At 40.8% G+C, this 21532-nt stretch overlaps 3 protein-coding genes across 11 annotated transcripts; 1 reads left to right on the forward strand and 2 right to left on the reverse strand.

Moving 5' to 3' along the window:
• Positions 1-130: 130 nt before the first annotated feature.
• LOC107217621 (cAMP-regulated phosphoprotein 21) lies at positions 131-13836 on the reverse strand. Of its 7 annotated transcripts, none has more exons than XM_046741117.1 (15): positions 13587-13836; positions 6988-7170; positions 6679-6789; positions 6269-6521; positions 5912-6182; positions 5330-5803; positions 4615-5224; positions 4337-4503; positions 3287-4212; positions 2687-2872; positions 2351-2528; positions 2084-2286; positions 1803-1976; positions 1535-1688; positions 131-1377 (listed from the first exon to the last, which is right to left on the reverse strand). In XM_046741117.1, exons 4-15 carry the CDS (start codon positions 6500-6502, stop codon positions 1211-1213), a joined length of 3744 nt encoding a protein of 1247 aa, XP_046597073.1. In that variant the 5' UTR covers positions 6503-6521; positions 6679-6789; positions 6988-7170; positions 13587-13836; the 3' UTR covers positions 131-1210. The 7 variants fall into 7 exon arrangements, with proteins under 7 accessions (XP_046597073.1, XP_046597075.1, XP_046597072.1 ...); XM_046741119.1 differs by lacking the exon at positions 13587-13836 and adding an exon at positions 9357-9567; XM_046741116.1 differs by lacking the exon at positions 13587-13836 and adding an exon at positions 7908-8236.
• A 1497-nt stretch (positions 13837-15333) lies between these two features.
• LOC107217631 (metaxin-2) lies at positions 15334-18323 on the reverse strand. 3 transcript variants are annotated; one of them, XM_046741133.1, is made up of 3 exons: positions 18152-18319; positions 17224-17803; positions 15334-16533 (listed from the first exon to the last, which is right to left on the reverse strand). In XM_046741133.1, the coding sequence occupies exons 1-3, from the start codon at positions 18195-18197 to the stop codon at positions 16353-16355; spliced, it is 807 nt and encodes a 268-aa protein (XP_046597089.1). In that variant the 5' UTR covers positions 18198-18319; the 3' UTR covers positions 15334-16352. The 3 variants fall into 3 exon arrangements, with proteins under 3 accessions (XP_046597089.1, XP_015510720.1, XP_046597088.1); XM_015655234.2 differs by having other exon boundaries at positions 15334-16518; positions 18152-18316; XM_046741132.1 differs by lacking the exon at positions 15334-16533 and adding an exon at positions 16542-17075 and having other exon boundaries at positions 18152-18323.
• A 653-nt stretch (positions 18324-18976) lies between these two features.
• Positions 18977-20353, forward strand: LOC107217603 (60S ribosomal protein L23). Its single transcript, XM_015655193.2, has 4 exons — positions 18977-19065; positions 19357-19440; positions 19710-19838; positions 20106-20353. The coding sequence occupies exons 1-4, from the start codon at positions 19053-19055 to the stop codon at positions 20300-20302; spliced, it is 423 nt and encodes a 140-aa protein (XP_015510679.1). The 5' UTR covers positions 18977-19052; the 3' UTR covers positions 20303-20353.
• Positions 20354-21532: the final 1179 nt, after the last annotated feature.

The raw sequence follows: 21532 nt of genomic DNA on the forward strand, positions 1-21532 counted from the left end.
ACTGACAACGAGACACGACGTAAAGGTATGGTAAATCCGTGCTACTTGAATGATAATCGCTGGATTTATCTTGTTCCAAAGAAATTGTCCAAATAGTGGGATGTGCCTGGAGGCGCAGGTTTTTACCTGCTTGTGAAATAATATTTCCGAATGATATTGGCAATTTTTTTTTTTTTTGGAATTTGCATTTGTGGACATTTGACAAATGATTTATTTTATTACGTATTAGGGAAATATGCATGGTAAGTATACTATACATGTATGTGTATATGTATATAATCTGAACTATGAAATTTTTTAATAAAAATCTTAGATCCATTAGCGCGTATTTCATATTTTTTCCGTGAATTGTTCGAATTTCGTTATATATATGTAACCATCCTTTCACGCCACAAATGACAACGGCAATAATAATAATAATAATAATAATAATAATAATAATAATATGCATATGTATGCATTCATGTAAATATAATATATGTATATCTATATACATTGTGTAAACTTGAATGAGAATTAAATAATTTTATGCATTTGTTTATACATACAGACACATACAATAAAAAATATAATATTAACAGTAATAATAATAATGCGGATATCATAGGAATTTTTTTCATACGTGTTTTTTTTTTCAATCTAGAATATATTTTAAGGTAGGTTTTCGTTAGTTGTGCCGCAAGTTTTGTGTTTACCTTGCTTTCTATATGTATGTATATGTAATTCTTTATTTTGTAAAATAACGCTATATCCTCGAACGGTTTCCTCACTTCCTTTCTTTCTTTGTTCGTACTATTTTGCTATTTTTTCATCTGCGTCCTGTTTATCAGGTAGATTCTCGTTATTTCGTACGACGTATAATTGAATTTTCAGGCTGTGATCAAATCCAGCATTATAGGGATGCCTGCTATTCACTTTTACTTATTTTCGTTGATGAATGATTAATGAAAATGCAGTCAAGTTCATTTAACAGAATCATGTCGTACGTGGTCTGAAAACGTTGCGGAGATAAAATTGTACATAGTTTATAATCATCAATTATCGTTGTTTTAGATCGAGTTTTGTTCTATCGAGTCTACATGTACCAGAAAATTTTTTTAAAAATGGAAAGAACATAAAATTAGAGAAAAAAAACTTGAATGAAACCAAATTCTTATGATACGCCGTTGATAAGCTTACCTATATTTACACGTCACATTACAGAGCTTTACTACCTGTGCTTTCGCGGTTTTTGGCTTCTATTGTCAACTGGATTTCTTGCTCCTTCGTTCGAGGTGCTTGCGGTGTAGGACGGCGGTCGATAAGGTCGGGGGCATCCTTGTGAAGAAAGCGGAGATGGTGCAGGCGCATATTGGAGCCTGGGATTACCAGGGACACCTGAGAATTGCACCGAGGCAAAGCGGATTGTTCAAAGAGTGTGGAAAAAGAAGGCACAAAGACGATAAACGTATGTAAATCCGAATGTAGCGTACAAATTTATATTTTTCATATGTAAAAGTGCAGAGCAGACTTCAAGGTAATTTGCGTTACTTACCTTGAACGATGTGAACGCCTTGGCATAACGGCATTTGATATTGGGGTTGTGGATTCCTGTCCCTTCCACCAACCCCAAATATTTCCTGTCCAGCATCGGGTGATCTGCTTGTTCTTTGAAGACTAGACTGCGTGGAGGCTCTTATTCCGCTAACCTGTGAACATCGTGCAATGTCGTATATCACCCTACCGCCCCTTCAATAGAAATAAAACTTTACAGTAACCGGTTTAGTGTATATTCATGCGTTTTCTCTTTTTTCTGAACCCACCGCAGGAATTGTCTGCCGCAACATGACATTTGGAACGAGGGATGCACCCATGTAGGAAGATGCCGACTGTCCACCGCCCCCTCCAACTTGATGCCCAAATGTACTACCCGCTATCAAAGCTGAGGGTGGATAGCCGTTCGAGTTGACGTACATCAGAGGGGCTACACTGGACATCTGTAATTACGAATTTAAAGTAGCAAGAAATCGAGGGTATAACTCATTCTGTGCTACCAAAACTTTTCAAGTAATTCCACTCGAGCAATTTGATGTTATGAAAATACCTGACTGTTCGAAGGCGTGTTCGGTGGCGTTGGGACCCCGTATATCATAGGGGTGGGTTGCATGCTGGCTTGTCCGGTGTTATAATAGGTTGGTATTACATGCGTCGTAGGTTGATAAGAAAACTCTGTTTGAGGTGACTGCATACCAGGAATTACAGGCATGGCCGGTATCGTCGGTGTTGGATACCCGCCGACGTAACTAGCTGCAAAAATAGATTCCATTAATTATACGATAGAAAAGTTAACGAAATTTTAATCATTACTCACAAGCAGCCTGATTTGTCGGCGTAGGCACACCACTAGGGTGATTGTAGGAATAAGCAGCTGCGAATCTCTGGAGGTGTTGCCTTGCGTCGACAGGAGTTGGACCATTTGAGATACCCGCTGGTGACGGAGGTACAAAATACATCGCTGGTTGTACCTGTATCAAGTTATTACCACGTAACTATGATCGGAAAATAGAAGAAAAAGATGATTTACATAATAAGAGCAAATCAAGTTGTCGATATGATTATTTACTTCGATACCTGAAAATTTTTCTGAAAAATTTTCCAAGGCCGAGTAGTTTTTGTTTTTTCGTAATTACCAAAGACTCATACTTACTGGAATTTGACTAGTATGCGATTGCCAGCAGGCAGGGGAGCCAGGCTGCGTGCGATGCACAGGATTTTGAGTTTGTGGTGAATGCTGGTAAGGTTGTGAAGTCACAGCAACAGGCTGGCCGTCGCCGGCTCCCCTCTGGTCATATAAATTCATGCCAATAAATGAACCAGAGAGTTCAGCAACCTCCTGAAACAGTTAAACAAGCATATTTTATTGAAGACTGAATTATGATGATTTGAAAAGGGAAAGTTTCATGGAATTTTTCTTCATTTCATATCATATTGCCATAGTTCAGCGAAAAGTGATTCGGATACAATTTTTCTTTAATTTGAAACAAAATTGAAGCAGAGACAACAGGTTGAAAAAAGGTATCATGTCACCCATGCTAAAATATATTTATCCGTATCAAAAACAGCTAAATTCAATTCCATATAACTTTCGTGATTATCATTTTTAAAGGTAATGAAAAAATATGGTCTCAATATTTTTAAACTCTACTTTACACACGTATGAAAAGCAGATGATTCTTTTCCATCAAACTTTTTTATTCGAGGTTCGACGGTGTCAAAGATTCACTTTGAAATTCCTGGCTTTTCTCACCTCGTAAGGTTGTGGAGGAATCCCAGGCTGCATTCCTGGAATCTGGTAACTCGCGATCATGGGATTTTGATTGCAGCATATCATATCTCCGCGTTCGGTTACCTGCGGGCTTCCCTCGACGCGAATTTGGGTGGATGGTTGGTAAGGGGATATCGTTATAGCTGATGAGGGTCTAGCATGCATCAGATAAACGCTCTGATTGTTCGCCTGTGAGCTGGGAGACACGTAGCTCGCATAGGGAGTTTGAGGGTGGATTTGTGGCCCATGAGTGTAAACGTGTGGGGCATAATTTTTGACTAGAGTATGTTGTCCCCCGTTTCTTTGCTGTTGTTGCTGCGCTCGTGGGACAGGAAGTTGTTGAGATACCTGAGTGGTCGTTGTATCAAATGGGGGATTCGGTGAGGTTGCAGAATTGGTGAACATCGCAGCTTCCTGACTGCTATTCTTTTCATGTCTCGCACGCCTCTTGTGTTGCTCCGTAATTTTTTGAGGAGGGAAACAATTTTTTTCGATTACCGGCCGTTCCTCTTCCTCCTCCTCCTCCTGCTCCTCCTCTTCAGTTTCTCCAGATACTCTTTTCTCCCTTCGATCACGATCCGGGAATATTTGCGGCGGATTTTCAGGATCGAAACGATACACAGAGCCGTCTGAGTTCTTATACGTCAGGTTGGTTTGCGGATCTATTATCACGCTGCCCACCGGAACACTCGCTATGTCGGTAACTGCCCAGATGACGGTCTGCTGCCCGTTTCCGTTAGGACTCGAGGGCACCGGCTCTTGACCTGAAATTTGGGAATGGCTCTGTCCTGCAGGCATCACTGGTGAAGGCGATGGCGAAGGGGATATTGTCGCATCGCTTCGCTGACTCTGGGATTTGTAACCACTACTGGACGGACTCAAACGCGAGCAGGTACTCGTTCCTGAATCTGAAATGTCCCGAAATACCCGATTACTCGTTTATTCACCAAATTATTTAGATACTGATATTTGCGAATGAATGTTCTCCGAAGGTGACATTTTTAAAAGAGATGAATAACATGGTGCATCAACCTTGTTTAGTAAGTCGGGCACCGGCGCTTCGTGTGGAAGTGATGCTGTTATCTCTCGAGAGCATGCCTCCTGCAGCATATCCGCCAAAGCTATAAGACTTTGGGACCGAGGGTCGGCGCTGGGATCCATTTTCGTGAAAGGACTCCACCTTTAGGAGCATTGGTTGTCTGGAAGACCGAAATAAAATCCCTATCAATCTTAACGAATTTCAATGAAGTTCCGATAAATCCTCACGCAACTTTAGATACCTGTATGACACAGTTGTAAAATGTTTTTACCTGTTGCGGTGATCAGAGATCAAAGTGTGAGACATCCTGGGTTTGGGGAGTGCGTCCGAACTCTCAGCAGACGACCATGGCCAGGATGCTGCCTCAGTGCTTTCGACACTGCTGTCTTTGAATATCCTGCGTCTTGCTCTTTCATACTCTTCCTCTCGTTCCTCGAAACTTTTACTGCGCCTGCAATAGTCTGCTATGAAACGATCCGGTGACTTGAAGTTGAAACTCTCCTCAAAGGAGTTCGAGTCTCTCTTCAATATGCTGCGTTTCGGTTCCTCGTTGAGGACGATATCGTCCCTAATGCTCTCCTTGAACCTCGTGTCTGGGATCCTGGTATTCTTCGTCCTCGTAACAACGACGCAGAGGCCAGTTTGGTCGACATTGTGCTCCATGCCAAAGTACGCGGCAACGCGATGTACAAGCATCCGGTTGTACGATGACATGTTGGGGAATTTATGACACACTCTCTGTCTGTCTCGAGCAAAATCGACAAGCTCACGTTCGATCCGGAGCAGAACTGTGCGGTCCTTTTGATTCCGATTTAACGTATCGCCTATGAACTGCTCCAAGTCTATGCCCGTGCTATCGGTGTATAGCTCTGTGCTGCTGTCTGTAAAACGGTAAGGGATTTGATCATTTTTTGCGGCAAAGGAAACGCCGAAGGTATCGAGGCATACCAATCAAGGAATTTGGTGGACACGAAAACACAACAAACCTCGTGAAATACTGGGTGAAGTAGCTTCGAAGCTGCTTTGTGAAGCATTGCGATGTCGCATTTTGTGCCTAGACCCCGGTCTGCTAACAGAGAGGGTATTGTTGTTGTTGGTGTTGTTGTTATTGTTGTTGTTGTTGTTGCTGCTGTTTCCACACTGATTAGAACAGGGAACATTGCAGGTGAATGACAATGATGAGGTAGAGTTGGACTTTGTTTGGTCCCCCCTGTTCCTCTCATTGCTGTGCATTTGCTGAGCCAGATTTGTGCTCCTGGGCGAGTGTTGCAGTCCATGGTTCGACTTTGAGGTCTGCTGTGAATTGGAAAATGACGAAGTCTGTAGAAGACCAGGAGAAGTGTTCGACCCACAGGTACTGTTGTTCCCAACTTCGGTCGGACTTTTGGCGCCTGTTTTAATCGCGTCGACAACAGGCGTGGTGTTCTTTGGCGGAAGTGCTTCTGGGGAGCCAAGTTGCCCTGTACATAAACGTGCGATTAGAGAACAGATTCTGATCCTTTTTCCATTACGTAAAGCATAAACTTCATGTTTCATGAATATTGGTAAAGAAAATAAATGATCGGTACCATTTCGTATAGAGTTTGGGCAGGTCTGAGAGACAGGGTGGCAATCCTTAATTTTTGTTTCAACATCGCTTGTCAACCTTGGTATATTGCCGTCGAGAATTGGTTCGTTGTTGTTATTAAGTGGTTTCGGCCTGCCAGGACTTGTCGATGAGTTCCTGGCTGTGATCTTCTCTGCGTCCTGCGCAGGCTGCAGACCATTAGGTTCTCTAGGGGGTGAAGTCGACTCTCTCATCGCGTGACTTCTGACTAGAAGCTTTATTTTGGCGTGAGACTGTGGGGATTAATTATTATTACAGTTGTTATTTTAATTAGACACAGATGAAAAGTTCGAAACGATAAGCCTGAAGAATTATTTACCCTGTTTCGCTGAGTCTTATGCAGATGTTCCAATTTATCGGAGGCAACGGTGGAAACTGCGGGGGTAGAGATTGGAGTTGAACTAGAAATGGAGACTGACAGCAAGGACGAAGACGTGGATGTGGGGCAGGATTCGTTGGCAATATTTGTCGTCCCGCCTATCATATTTGGGACTGATTTACTCAACTTTGCACTAACGAGGGGTTCGTGCCTTGAGTATGGAAGAGAGGGCATAATCCCAGGACATCTAAATCTGTAAAATATCATGGATTCAAAAATTTAGCTGAAAGAGATTGTTAATGCAGAGACTTTGTAAACAGAAAATGAAAATCCCAGATCTCGATTAGAGTAAAGATTGTGGATGCTAGATTTTTCACTGCAGAAAAACGGTGATAAGGAGATTTGCTTACTTAAAGTTGTGGAAAAACGTCAGCAGCTTTGGTAATCGAGATAGTCGAAGGCCAAAGCCGCTAATCCCGCATAAGCTGCTAATAAATATCTCCACCGTTGCACAAGTTCACCTGCAGGAAAAGAAACACAATAAAAGGTTACTAAATCAGTTTGAAGTAACTAAGAGGAGATGTTTTCTTATTGAGAAGATGAGATCAATTTTTAGATATTCGGATTGACAATGAATAATTATTTTCCCTATTGTTTCACAACGTGTTATAATGTTTGTGAGAGTACGGATAGTTTATAAACAAAACAGTTCAACTCACTCTTCATTCTCTGCTCATTTATTTTCTATGTCATTTATTTAAAAGATGGGATTTCGCAGAATGGTAAGTACAGAATTCACAGAGGCAGATGCCCGCTATGGTCGTATGGCTGGCGGGCATGGGTACTGCAAGACCTCTGGCCAATCCTCCTCGTTAGCACTATTCAGCATTTTTTAAAACGCTCTGAAAGAAATTTATTTTTGAAATATTTGACATCTTTTTTCTTCGAATTACCATAAATCATCACAACATGTTGTGTGTAACAGTAGTAATTATAATTGTTGGTAAAGAGAAAAAAAAATTATGCTTGGAACATATAGAACTTTGGCTCAATGTGCATCATAGTAATTATAGTTGTTGGTAAAGAGGAAAAGAAATGATGGTTAGAACAAATAGAACTTTTGCTCAATGTCGAAAGTTATTTATTGTAGTGAATTAGCGCATTCCAACACAGTCTCGCGCTTTAAGATCTAAACATCGGATCAGCGTTATTTATGTTCTGCACATGTACAATTGAATAGCATGCATAACTCAATGATATGGGAAATTGCAAATTGCAGAATGAATTTGTATTGAAATATATATTAGTTGTGAATCAGAATTCGGGTGGCGGTGAAGAAGGGAGGGGGGAGAAAAATTGAAAATCGAAGGCGATCTTCGATGCTAATTATTTGCTAGTGAAACCGGTAAAACAATGCATCATGCAGACGAAAATTGAGTCGATAACTAGTCTGAAACCTCGATCCTGTCAGCGTATATTGTGTTCACATTTGACTCGATGACACAGATCCAATGCAGAAAATTTTAGGTTATGTCACACAAATGCTATAAAGTGATGGGCATTCGAATTTCATCGATGCTCGACACATCGACACTTACGTTGAGTCTTAAGAATTCCAGTTAAATACAAAAAGCCTTACGTAGTTTACAAGATCGAAAACACGGTATGATTCGATCGTTTCTGTCACGTCCGCGCATCGAAATGACCACCGGAGAGTCCTCACTCACACCACCGCATATTAACACTTCGAAATAGCAAGCTTCGTCTTGTTTTGCGACTATACTTGTAGCAAGCGGATTGTTTTTATCATGGAGACTACACAATGAACACGAGCTCCATGTAAACAAATAGCTGCCTGAGATATGATGGCACTGATGTTCCGTATGCACCGAAGACAGTGGAGGGAGAAAGCTTTCTACGAATCACATTGTAAGATTATCAACTAGTCGATCGTGAGCATCCCTGAATCCAATGACACTTCGGCACAACAGGAACACTGGCGACGCTAGTGGTAGAAAAAATAAACCTAATGTAAACAATTACTGTGACAAGTTTTGTTAATACATCCGTTTGAGTTCGTGCTCCTTGTATAGTTTCCATGGATTTTATCGACAATTTACGTCCACGAATCGCGTGTATTGGATGGAGCAGCCGCTTGCAACGAAATTTCATCAGAATACGTACTGAACATCGCGTCACAATAGGTTTCGGTAACAGTCATTAGGGTTGAAAATCCGATAAGTAGTTCTCTTTCATGATTGTTTTTTTTATTTCATGACAGGTATCATCACCGCTAGATAGGGGGTAACTTACACGCGTTCATACCACTGTTTCAACCTCGTCGATTGGGAAAATCAGAAATTCTCTGTATATAATCTTACGTCAGTCTACGAATAGAATATCAATCGTCGAAGAAGTTTTTCTCACGTTCTTCGAAAACAAAATACCACGACCTGGCGGCGGCACGTCGCTACCATGAATGAATCTGTATTTATATTTATTACAACATTTATTTACACTTGAATATAGTCCTACACGGTATGCATAACAGATACACCTACGGAGACGTGACTGCAGCCTTTGTAAAATGCACCCGTATTATACCTACCTATAATAAGCGTGAAGTGTGTGACCAAGATTTTATGTATTAATTGCGTAAAGGAGGGGGTATGCAAAACTGGCATATGGTTATGCAAATTGCATTGACAATGTAAATAATAACTTCCTGTAGGACGACTGTGCGTCGGCGTAATATATTTTGGGCGATTCGTTCGATAAGTTTGAAAGCAGGGATATATTTTAAGACGTTCTAAGAATAATCTTCACCATCGGCGCGATATCGCTTGTAAATCTATAAATATATACAGAGCTCACCTCTACCTGGTACGCGCGCGTAATGCCGCCGAGCTAACGAACGTTATAAGCTATGAAAACAATTATTCGATTAATCGAACAAACTTAACAACATCATTTTATCCGTGGTGAATTTATTCCGTTATATTATTTTGTAGACCGCGCATTTCAACCCGCCGCGGCGCCGTTCCTTTTGTCACGTGATATAATATTATATTCCCAATTTCATACGTACGCTCTAAAACGTAACTATTCACATGATAGGTACGCTACAGCTTCTCGAGATCCCCTGGGTATTTATACAAGGCACTCTACGTACGAGTTCGCGTTTCTCCTTTAATAATACACCGTAAAAATCGCTTAATAACTGAATTACATATGCACGAATGACGCGGTACGACGCGACGGGACGACGCATCCAATCGTACGTGTATCTATATTGTGAACGCGTTAGGCGTATGCAAGGTATTATATACGTAACCGCGGGAGCCGATGTGTAGCGGATTATTTCGTCGTTGACGACGGCGTCGACGACGGACACCAAACCATCACTGATACCGGGCACACGGGCGTTATACACCTGCATGTATGAGACCGGCTAGTTGCCACGGATCCAAGGGCTGAGTATAACAGCGTATATCAATGGCCCAAGGTCACGACGACGCCGTTCGACGAAAATCCCACCACCGCAACCAGGCGACAACTATTTTCCACCGTTTTTCATCAATGTCGCGTGATTCACTACCACCCCCTATTATGTAGAGTATATATATATAATATATACTAATCGTTGTTCGTGGAACGATTGTGTTGGTCATACCCGCAGCCGGGATTATTGATGTTATACAATATTAGCGAAGCTTGTGATTATTCACGTTTCCAAAACGGGGCTCTGTTGTTGTTTCGCGAGAAACAAATTAGCTCGTCGAGGACTTCAGATAGAATTTGAAGTACGTAAACGCTGAAGTGCCTGTAATATCAAGCATATATGTATGTACTTTCGATATCGTATTTGAGTGACTTGTTACTGGTACAAGGGATGCAGTTGACTTATTAATTTTCGATATCCAACTGTTTGCAGCAGAATGCAATAACAGTTACAGACGATGCTTTCTGCACTTTTTTTGACAACTGGGGATAAAATGCACCTATCGTTGTATTGGTCTGAACAGGTATCGAATCATGACAGCCATTTTAATTACCATACGCAATAGGGTTAAGCATTTTCGAACAAGTAATTCAAAGCGGATTCCATTTTGAGTGCAAAGTTTGTTTTGTAGAAGACACAGAACAGTCTATCCGTACTTAATTCCGATGGTTTGACTTGTGCCGTTCAAACTCATACGGCTAGTTATATTGGTGTAATATTAGGGATAAACGCACATATTCAATGTAATGTTGGCGAGAAATGACACGAGGTGGCATCTATTTGCTGGTGCAATATTTGACGCTAAATCGTAAAACGAAATTTGAGCATACAATTTATCAACCAGTATTCGGTAGATATGAACGATAATAACGTTCGTCAGTGAAATATATTTCATCCTGAGAGGCGATTATCGTGTTACCGACAAATATGACAAATTTGCGCAGCTAGTGCATTAATTATAGATCCCTTATACAACGAACTGTAGTACTATTCTCATTAGCTATGAGCTATTTCTCTGAGGAATACTTTTTCAACGTAGCAATGTAATAGTATGAGCGAATTTTCAAATATTTTCATACGTTCCACCGATTCTGAGATTTATATCGGTCGAAATACTTCTCTAAGTAGAATTCATTGATTTGCCTAATTAACGTTCGACATCGTCAATCATCGTGAATGCCAAACTTTGTACACAACAGTGCCGGTTTAAAACCGAGTGAATTCTTTCTCTCTCTCTCTCTCTTTCACCATTCGCGCGACGTCCGGTGTTTCGCGACGTCAGCCACGGCTAATTTCAGCCTCGGCATCACCTCGAGTTCCACCTGCGGCTCTGTGCCGCCGTTGTCCTCGTCATTCCGCGGAGATTGACCCGATGTCTAAGAAGGAATTGATTGAACCGTTCTCGCCTCCTCGGCGCCGATGTTCGCTGTCCAAAACGCGGGCATGGCTCAAGGCGTTTGGAGCGTGATGTCACGTGAGCGATTTAAGAGTTTTTTTAAAGGAATTCATCTTATTTATTCGGGAACTATCGATTTGATTAGAAATGTTTAGTGATATGGCCGAGCTAAAACCGATATTTCATCATATTAATTAGTAATCGAATAATCGGCAGAATATAACCTCAAAGCCTGTCTCGCGGCGAAATAAATAGATGAAAAATGTATGGGACATTTGTACAGTCCGAGCTAACCACAGTGCACTTACCGACGTTAGCACCAACATTTCACGAGAAATTACAAATCGGTTCATGATTATACGAAAGAATTAGATGAATTCTCGTAAAAACTCTTGAATCGGTCATGTGACCCCATGATCAAACACCCTATATCATGGTGTCATTAAAGGTTATTTTGTATACGTAATCTATCCATGGCTGGGTGAACAGACGTGATACAGAGTGTTGCGGAATTTATCTGATGGATGTATGTATGTACAGTAATGTTTATTAATGCCTTGGGCTTACGGATAACTTGTTTTCAGTTCGAAACAAAACGCGAGTTCGATTCCATACAACTTATGTGACAATGACTCCCAATCTCACGTCGGCCGCATCGCCGGACATAGTCACAGAATTCGTACAGAATCGAATACGCATTTTATTTCGGATCGAAAATATGTTAGCCAGAAGCCCAATGCTTTGATGAACATGACTGTGCAATACTGTGCATACACTTTATGAGAACCGGCGATGGAATGTTGGAGGCTGTTATCTTCAAATTTAAATGTCAGCAAATTTAAGTTAGCCAATCGCCATCCGACTTGAAATAAAGCAAGCGACGCGCGCAGCTGGTAGAAAGAGCGTGACCGTGAGTTTCCGGAAAAAATGAGAAGTGATTAGTGTATGTTAACTCGTATCTCATTCGAAAGACTATTACCCAAGTCCCAAGTTCACGCTGTGGATACACGCACCCAAAGGAGAAATATACATGAGTGATGGATGATTCATTGATTCAGAAACGAAAATGTACTTGTTTCTCCATAATAACTATAAATTCTATCCTTGAAATCGTTTTAGGTAATATGAAACTTTCATCGTAACTTTTGTCAATTTCCCCTTGGCAACCCCGAGGACAATGGAAAATTCAATAACGCACGTACACGTTTTGACTTGTGTTCTAATATAGTTACAAAAATTTTCGTGCTGCAGCAATGTATTCCAAAACAGAAACAATATTGCGCACTGTTCTTACAATTTAAAAAAAATTCTACACTACTTGAATTTTAACAAAATCTACGTTCGATCTGTTGGAATATCGAGAGAGAAAACCTACAGAGGGAGGTAAAATCAAGGCTGTTTAGAAAATTAATAAACACTTTTGAAGTGAAAAAAAAATTGAATAACAATAACTGCTCAAAGAATAAAGCATACAAAATATAATTTACCAACGATCATGCAAAGTGTCGATTATTACGAAACCTGTACAGCATCTGCTTATACGTAATTATTAGGCTAGTTATAAATCTATTGAAAAGAATATTATACCGTTTAACTAGTATGATACGAGTGGAAATTAATTGTGCAGATTAGTGTCAAAATTATCTTAACAACTGTTCTGACATTTCTATTAAACGTACGTGCATATACACACATTGATATTTCGAACTCATAAAAACCGTGCCCCGTGACATGCAATCAGTTAATTTTTTCTCATAATTATCGTAATGTTTGATTTACGTTCCCGTACCAAACTTCATACCTTACTGCAAATTTACATGGGATTCTGTCTCAATTTCTTAAACAAGGATACATACGTATGCATATTTTAGCAACAAAATTTTTATATCTATATGTTCCTACAGATGAAATTCGGAGAAGATCACTTATGAATTTGCAGTAAGGTATCCCGATATCCTGAAGTTTTATTGCATCAAACCTTCAGAAATTGAGCTACACAAAGGAATCGAAATATCTGTTTTTTTTTGTATGCACAGCGGAGTTAAAGAGCCCGCGTTAAGATGATGCAGTGAAGACCGCAAGGAAAAGGAGGAATGAGGGTACTAGACACTAAATTTGGCTAGGGTGATTCGTGGTCTCTTAATAGTGAAGATGAAAAGGAACCGGAAGTATAAGACAGAAAAGCGCAGGTCAGGGTCGCGCAGGCGCGTCTCCACTGACCGAAGAACTCGTTGGCATGAGTTTCAATCCGTCCTTTCGATCCGCGGGCATAAACTTTGTCCTAGTTTATTGCAAATACACCGCGTTATTTTACACACCCGCGTTTCGATGCTTCAAGCTCGCATATATCGATAGTCCGAGACTCGACGGGGGGTTGTTTTTATGAGACGCAGAAGTCCCGTCTCCCGCGGATTGCTTACTTGGGCCTCATGATCGGCTGAGATCTACGTCGCCTTCGCAGTTTTTCGTCGCATCGCAGGTTGCAGTCTTTTCAACGATGAAAAGGAGGGAAGGGAACCTGAAGAGGCTTCGGCTCAAAGTACGTGTGGTCTGTGCGCAAAGCGTTATTACGACGGATGAAGGAGGCGTGCTGTACCGCTATCGGAGGATCTCAGAGGAGTCGGACGTTACTGCACGCGGGGGCAAACGCGACGTCCTCCTCGTGCCCGTGTCTTCGTGATACTGCGCGAGGACCGAAGACGAGTCGCACCGAGTTATTTGCGCCTGCGCGTCCTCCGCAATTTTCATTTCACCCCTACCCGCAAGGTCCCTTGAGCGAAAAACGCGGCGACGACGAGGTGCCGCTGCTACTGCTGCAGCGGTAGCCTGGATACACATGCGCTATTACGCTAAATCACCGAAATGCGTGCCTGCATATTCGGTAATAACGACAGCAGCGTTAGTAATGGCAATGCTAAACAATCGCATTCTCGTGATACAGAACACCGCGTCCGCCATTTTGTATGCACAGGAACAGGAGCGTAATTGATATTTGACGCAGCATGCGCCGTGTACAAAGAGAAAGAGGACGCATTCTCCCCGTTCCCACCTCTGCCAGTCACTTTTTCGTCCTTCTGCGACTCCTTTTCGGGATTGCAGGAGCGAGGCTGAGGGGTCGTGGTGCCGATGCACCCCGTGTTGCCATGGGAACGACCTACTTCCCCCTGGAGATTACGGTGGTAGTAGGCGCCTCACCGAGTGACCGAGTGACCGACTCCGGAAATCACGAACCCCGATGTTGAAAACCGAGTCGCAATCATCCGAACTTAATTTCTTGTACATAATACATACATGCGTAGTACTTGGCTAATTATCAATTGTATAAAGTTTCCGTTTATAATCGCGGCTATTAACTCTATACTTTTTCTCTTCCAATGGTTGAGCGGCTGGTGCAGGCTTCAATCTCGACGCACATTAACTGGCTGTTTTTCTATCTGCACAACACGGGTAAATTTGTTTCTGAACATGCAAGTGTTCGTTGTAAAAAAGTAATGCTAATTGCCTATACCCAGGCGGATTTACCATTCGTTTGTGTGTACATGAAAATATAATGGTATACTATGATTTGAGGGGTGAAGATATTCCTTCGGGAAGATTCGATGGAGCGAGATTTTCGTTGAGTTTTTGTTTTTAATTCAAACAACGGCTAAAACCAAGGTAGCCCATAGTAAGACACTTATGGCTATTGTGTTTAAATTTACAGTCTGCACTTCGCCTTTAAATTTGCGATGATTCAGTCTATCGCCGTTATTCTGTTGCGTGCGTAGCAACAATAAACCGTTTTATCCTTTTTCTGCGATGAATCAACAGGAACAGAATCGTAAGCTCGTTAAGATCATTTACACGCTAGCTCTGACATCACTGCTCGGAACTCTTTTGTACAGATTTAATACAGTCGAATTTTCTTGATACGATTTTTGCTACTCATATTTATGCTGTAATGTTCATAGCAACGAAAGGTTTTGATTGTATCGATGTATTTACTAATGTTCCAAAGACAAACGTGAGATGTGAAGAATTCTGATCACAATAGATATCGTACGATTTTTCTCAAATATCGAAAAATTATTTTGCAAATCCCACGGGCGTTGGATGAAACAAAGGAACGCTTTGCTTTGTTCACAACAATGGTTAAAAGCTGGAAGAGAAACGTCAGTTTTTGATAGGTTCGTTTGATATTTGGCTGTTTATTGGCATATCTATACATTATTATCAAGTTGACGTTGATACCATTTCTGCAATCTCAGGCACCCATTTTTTTTTTAATTATATATAATTCATTTATATCGTACGGCGGGTTTCCATTCAAGATGTCAGGAAACAGTAACAGTTGACAAACAAATCGATAAGCAAAACGGAAAATAATTAAAAAAAAGATTCTCACTCTAAAAAAATAAATAAAGGTAACAGACGTAGTCTCGTAATAACGATTTGTACAAACTATATGGTAATTATAATAATCAAACAGCACTACTTATATCAGGATGATGACTAATCAATAATTACAAATGCACAGCGTCGATTACTTATTTCAAGGTTATCCCAACTAGAAAGAAAATAGTCTTGGAGTAGCCCTGTACTATTGTACCTACTATATACAAATCTATCATACTGGGAGAATTCATAAAAATGTTTCATGGGAAATTTAACCCAGGATGAATCCGCCTGCATTTATGCAATTCAGGGTGCATTTGACCGATCAACGTTCATTCTATGGTCGGAGAAAATGCGAAATTTAACCAATCGTGTAAAATGAACAAATTTCGATCGGTAAAATGTACCTTGAATTGCATAAATGCAGAGAGGATTAACTTTGTGTTAAATTGCTTCTCAGACATTTTCACGAATCTTTCCACTATATTTGAACAATATTTCTTCGCAGCGTTTGGCAGTGTGGTTATAGTACACTATAACCAAATTCACTAATTTACAGTGTGGCCCGTTTTAATCTAACTGCAACTTTATTAATTTTGAAAAAATTACTTCTGAAATGCGAATGAAAACCGGTAAAACGGATTTCTCACAACCAGGGATTGATTTTTGTTCTGTTTCAGCAGAGAAATCCTGACTTTTTGTTTCATTTTCATTCAACTTATCTTCCATCTCTCAATTTTCAAGCGTAGGGGAGATTTTAGTCTTGAGGATTACAACAGGCCACCCATCTCATGAGGCTTGATCAACTGAATTTAGTCGTCCTCTGTGCGTTGGAAGTACCTGGCCTCGATTCGCTTACACAAGTTGACCAAGGTCGGATAGCTCTTGACGATGTTAGCCAATGAATTGTTAGGCAGTGGTGTCGTAAGGATGGTGAAGATGTGTCCAAAGGCCAGAGCATCCAGTTCATTTGGACTGCTATAATTTCGAGATCTTATCTTAAACGTTGTTGTAAGTTAAAATATGAAAGAAATTTGAAGGACCTGAAAGTGCATGGAACTTTATTGCACGTACTTGTAGATAGTAGTTTATAATAAAGCTCTAAAGGTCTACCACATGTCTTAAACAATATCGGTACATTTGACAATTGGTGAGAATAAAAATTGACTATCAAACTACCAAGATTTTAACCAATTACAAATTCTTTTAAATCTAGATGGCAGGTTTCTTCCAAGGAATCATTCTTTTCATTCGCTTTCAACATGGCGAATGAATCTTCTGTGAGAGGGAAAAGGGATTCAAGGGATCCGGTAGAGTTGCAAAATGAATCTTGGGACATGGTATCATGCAGATACACTTGGCCTACAGAAATATCTGATTCCTTTTTGAAATAAAGAGTGTTCACCAATCGACAGTGTTCAATGAGCTGCTGGAATCTGCCTATTGTTGCAGACATTCCGCAGACAGAGGGAAGGAAGGGTGTGGTGGTTAGGGCATGAATGTGGCCATACACTAAAGCATCCAATTCAGTTGGCCTTGGGGGAAAAAGAATTGTAATTTAGGGATGGTCTTAAATATCAATTATCTCGCATCTTTTTTGTACTTCCAATCATTTTTATGATTGCCACGAAGTATTTATATTCCGTATCAGCTGAATGTAAAAAATATAAGTCAGATACTCACTCATCACCAAAGAAGTAAGTTTTTCCTTCAAGCCTTTCGGCAAGTGCTGTGCAGCAGTTTTTGACCTCACCGAATACCTCGTCAAGACTTTTATTGTACCAGCCCAAGACATTCAGTTTCTTTGTAATCTGATTTTGCTTTTGCCAGTTAAGAAGATGATTGAGAGGCCAAGGATAGACACTGCCGTGCCTGGGCTTGGTGACTGAAATCAAGGTGGCCTGATCTACCCAGCAAACATACTGTTCAGCATTAACTAGCACATTATTAACAAGCGATATGTAGGCTCGCATGTCAGCCTTATCAGTTGCCCCAAGCTCTCCAGAAAGACTAGAACCCTTGCTGCTGATGAAAGACACGATCGGGTCGAACTCCGATACAAGGAAAGCCCCACATTGAATAAAAGGGACTCTTCCTGAGGGAGACATGTACTCCGCATTGCTTCTCGGTTCAATTTGGAACTCCAGACCGCACATTTTTAAGTACGCTTGGACCGCCAGGCAGTTTGCATTGTCAGGGAGCAGAATTTGCTCGACCTCATATGGCTGATACAATTTTATCGGCTGCGGCCAAGGCTCTTGAGCTAAGAGTAAATAGTCGGAGAGCAAAATTCATAGATAATTTCTGAGGGGTTCAAACAGGATTACATAAGGTTATGTTAGGTTACGGTTAGGTCAGTTTCTGTTACCAAGGCTAGGTTAGGTTGCAACGGGGAATTGATATACTGGATTTGAGTAAAGTTTGACTAGGTTTGATTACATATACGTCATATTTTACAAGAGTTAAGGTTCGTCGTGTTAAATACAGATTCTGCCACGATAAAGTGGCAACGTTGTTCTGAAAGATAACCTGAGTCAAGTTAGGTTAGGTTAGGGTAGAGTCGAAGCACGCGTAAGATCTCAAGAGGTTACGATTAGTGTCTGAAATTTACCTCCTAACTCCATCGCTATCGTATCTGAGAGTAGAACGTCTGGCATTATGACAATTATTTTGACGGCGATGAACTTACTCCGTTTATTAATTTAGTCAACTAAGTAAAAGCGGGCTTCAAACTGCAGAAGAGACGTGAGTCTGCGGCAGGTCGAGCTATCGAGTTACTGAATCGAGCGGTCGAAGTATTCGTTAGATGTGGGCATTTTTGAAGTTCTACCGGAAGGTGATAATGCAGTTTGTTTACTAAAATTACCGTGAATATCCAGATATTTTTCACCGCAGATAGCCATGCACCCCTGCGTCGATGCTAGAGAGTCATCCTGCTATAATGAAAAATATGTTCTGTAATCGAAAAGTCGGGATAGGACCAAGCTGACGTTCGATAACCTCTTCGCAATCCACGGCGGAGACAAATGTCTGTATAACATGCTCCCCGAGCAGAGGGTCCTTTGTTTTCCTAACCAGTGTTTCGTAAACTTTTGAAAACATCTTTATGAATTGTTGCGAATTGAGGATTTATTCTGAAAACAGTCGATTTAGAGAAAATTTATATACGCACACCGCACACTAATCGATCACAGCGCTATTTCAAAAATTAGATATGTCAGAACGACCGCTGCGGATCAAATTAAGTACTCGAGAATCATTCCACGAAAATTTTCAATAAGCTTAACCCAGTCCTCTAATTATCAAGTAAAGGTGATAGAATAAACCTCAATGATTTTTCAGCCCCTTATGTATCCACAATCTTCTGATCCACGAGTGTTGGGGACATCGCGTTTGTACGAATTTTGACCAGCTGGTATTCAGCTGCGTGTAAATGATGCGCGTCAAGAGTTGGATCAGGGGTCTGCAGTACAGATCGAGCGCCCCAGACTTCCTCTTTCAAACGAAGCAAGATGTCGAAACGAGGTGAGCCCGAGTTTGGGCCGAAATAAATCCGCAATAATCGGCCGTTTCCGAGCGAGACGTACCGCGTTTGAGTGTTTAGCGAACGTGGAAGATACGTGTGCGTCATGCGAAACGTATACTTAACGTTATTTGTGCCTTACGATGAAATAAGATGCGTGATAAATACTTGCCGCCTGTCGACAACACGATACGACGCGACGTACGTCTTGCTCCGGAACACGGGAATAACCTAACAAACGGAGACCACGCGATCCTCATGGATGTTTATCAACTTTAATATTTCTGTTTAAGGACGTGGTGGTTCCGCTGGAGCTAAATTCAGGATATCTCTGGGTCTACCTGTTGGCGCAGTTATCAATTGTGCTGACAACACGGGTGAGTTAGTCCAAATCGTAAGTCAATACTATGCGTGTCCACGTCCTTATTCCAACCATTCGTCCATATCATCATTCTTCATTCTTCACATTCTTCTTTTTCCGATATGTTCGTACTTGATGAAATTATACGCAGTTCATCCTGTTCGTGATTCACCATTCACATTGATCTCTGCGCGTACACGATGAGATGCACATATTAAAATTTGCTGCGCTCATGCCACTATCTGTTGTGTCTCTTGTTTAATCTAATCGATATATCTTTTTAAGGGGCCAAGAATTTGTATGTAATCGCAGTACAAGGAGTGAAGGGACGTCTCAACAGACTGCCTGCTGCAGGGTCCGGTGACATGATTGTTGCCACTGTTAAGAAGGGAAAGCCCGAACTCAGAAAGAAAGGTTCGTTTAACTCGATACTGGCTTAATATGTTCATCTGACAATGTTCAGTTGTTTTCGTTATCATGAAAGTCGACTGCAAAGCCATGCTGTTGCCCAATTCAACGCATGTTCCAAGTTCTACAAGTGTCTGTTTTAGGTTAGGTGAACACTTTTCATTTACGTTTAGTCGTGCTGTGTCTTTGTATACATGGATACTATTGGCTTAAAAGATTTGCGTGAAAATTTGACTTTATGATGGAGTAAAAAATAATTTTTTTTTATTGCAGTTATGCTTGCCGTGGTGATCCGCCAGCGTAAGCCTTTCCGGAGGAAGGATGGGGTATTCATATACTTCGAAGACAACGCAGGTGTTATTGTGAATAATAAAGGTGAAATGAAAGGCTCAGCCATCACTGGCCCAGTAGCTAAAGAGTGCGCCGATTTGTGGCCAAGAATCGCCTCCAATGCCAGCAGCATCGCCTAAAATAACACCTTGTATACCGTTGACTCAATAAATACCAATTTGGACTCGTCATCGGTACTTTACTTATTTACTGTTTAATACGTTTGTATAATGTCACGAATAGTAAAATGATTGTCATGCTATCAGGTGCATTCTGTTTAGATTAAGATTTAGTCTATTTTTCTGAAAACAAGTTTGTCGTTAGAACATGACTACATTGCAAGATTTTTCCATTAAAATTCATGAGATCTAGTATTTCACCATCCTTACTCAAGATCTTGAACTGCCGTACAAGTAAGTATTTTTTGAAAATACATCATTGGCATGAATTCAGAATTACACTTAGTGTTGATCTATCGTAAACTTCCCCTATAGCAGGAGTGGGCAATTGGCGCACTTTATCCTGACAACGACTCTATTACGGGGGAACAGTCGAATGACGAGAACCACCTGCGTGATCGGTTCGATCCCAACAAAAACAATTGTAGAATCGCCGAAATCGCGAACTACACTAAAAAATGGGATCGCACTGGGAACGCCAGGAGTTGCCCACTTCTGTCTCATAGTTAAAAAAAGCTTTGTGGTAAATTCTCCTATTGTCTTTCACCAAGCTTATGCACAGCTGCCGTGAGGAATGAACCTTAGTGACTGCATTTCTGTGGCAGGTAAATTGAAATTTCATTTCTCGAAAATTACCTATCCGATCAACTTCTTCCAGTGCCCTATTATCAGAATAAATTGCCCGGTCGAATAAGTAATTCTTGGAAAAAAAACCATTTCACAGATCCCAGAGAACTTCATGGGAACTGAGATTGTCTTTCAATTTGTCGTAGATCTGTAAAATGGTAGAGAATTTAAAACTGGATTAGTCGATATTTTTATGGAAACTTACATGATTGTAACAGGAATACAATCATTCCTACAGCTACTCCTTTAACTGGTTTCAAATCCTCGACAAAGGGTTTCGGGATAGAATGATTTGGAAAGCAAAAATAAGCGTCTGGGTTCGAATTTTTGTTACCTTCAACTGTTTAATTCACGCTGCGACGCTCAGCATCCCACTTTTTTCGCAGCTTTTCATTTATTGAGCTACTTTTTTTGTAACAACTACCAAGTTTTTTTGTTCCACGTGGTCCTTGAAATATTTATAAGTTTAAAAAAGAAAATATTAATTGTTTATTTATTGCAAAAATAGTACATGTAAACATATGGTCGAAATTCGTACTTTCCACGAAAATAAGCATTTTCTGT

The sequence above is a fragment of the Neodiprion lecontei genome, chromosome 5, assembly GCF_021901455.1.
Source record: "Neodiprion lecontei isolate iyNeoLeco1 chromosome 5, iyNeoLeco1.1, whole genome shotgun sequence".
NCBI lineage: Eukaryota > Metazoa > Arthropoda > Insecta > Hymenoptera > Diprionidae > Neodiprion > Neodiprion lecontei.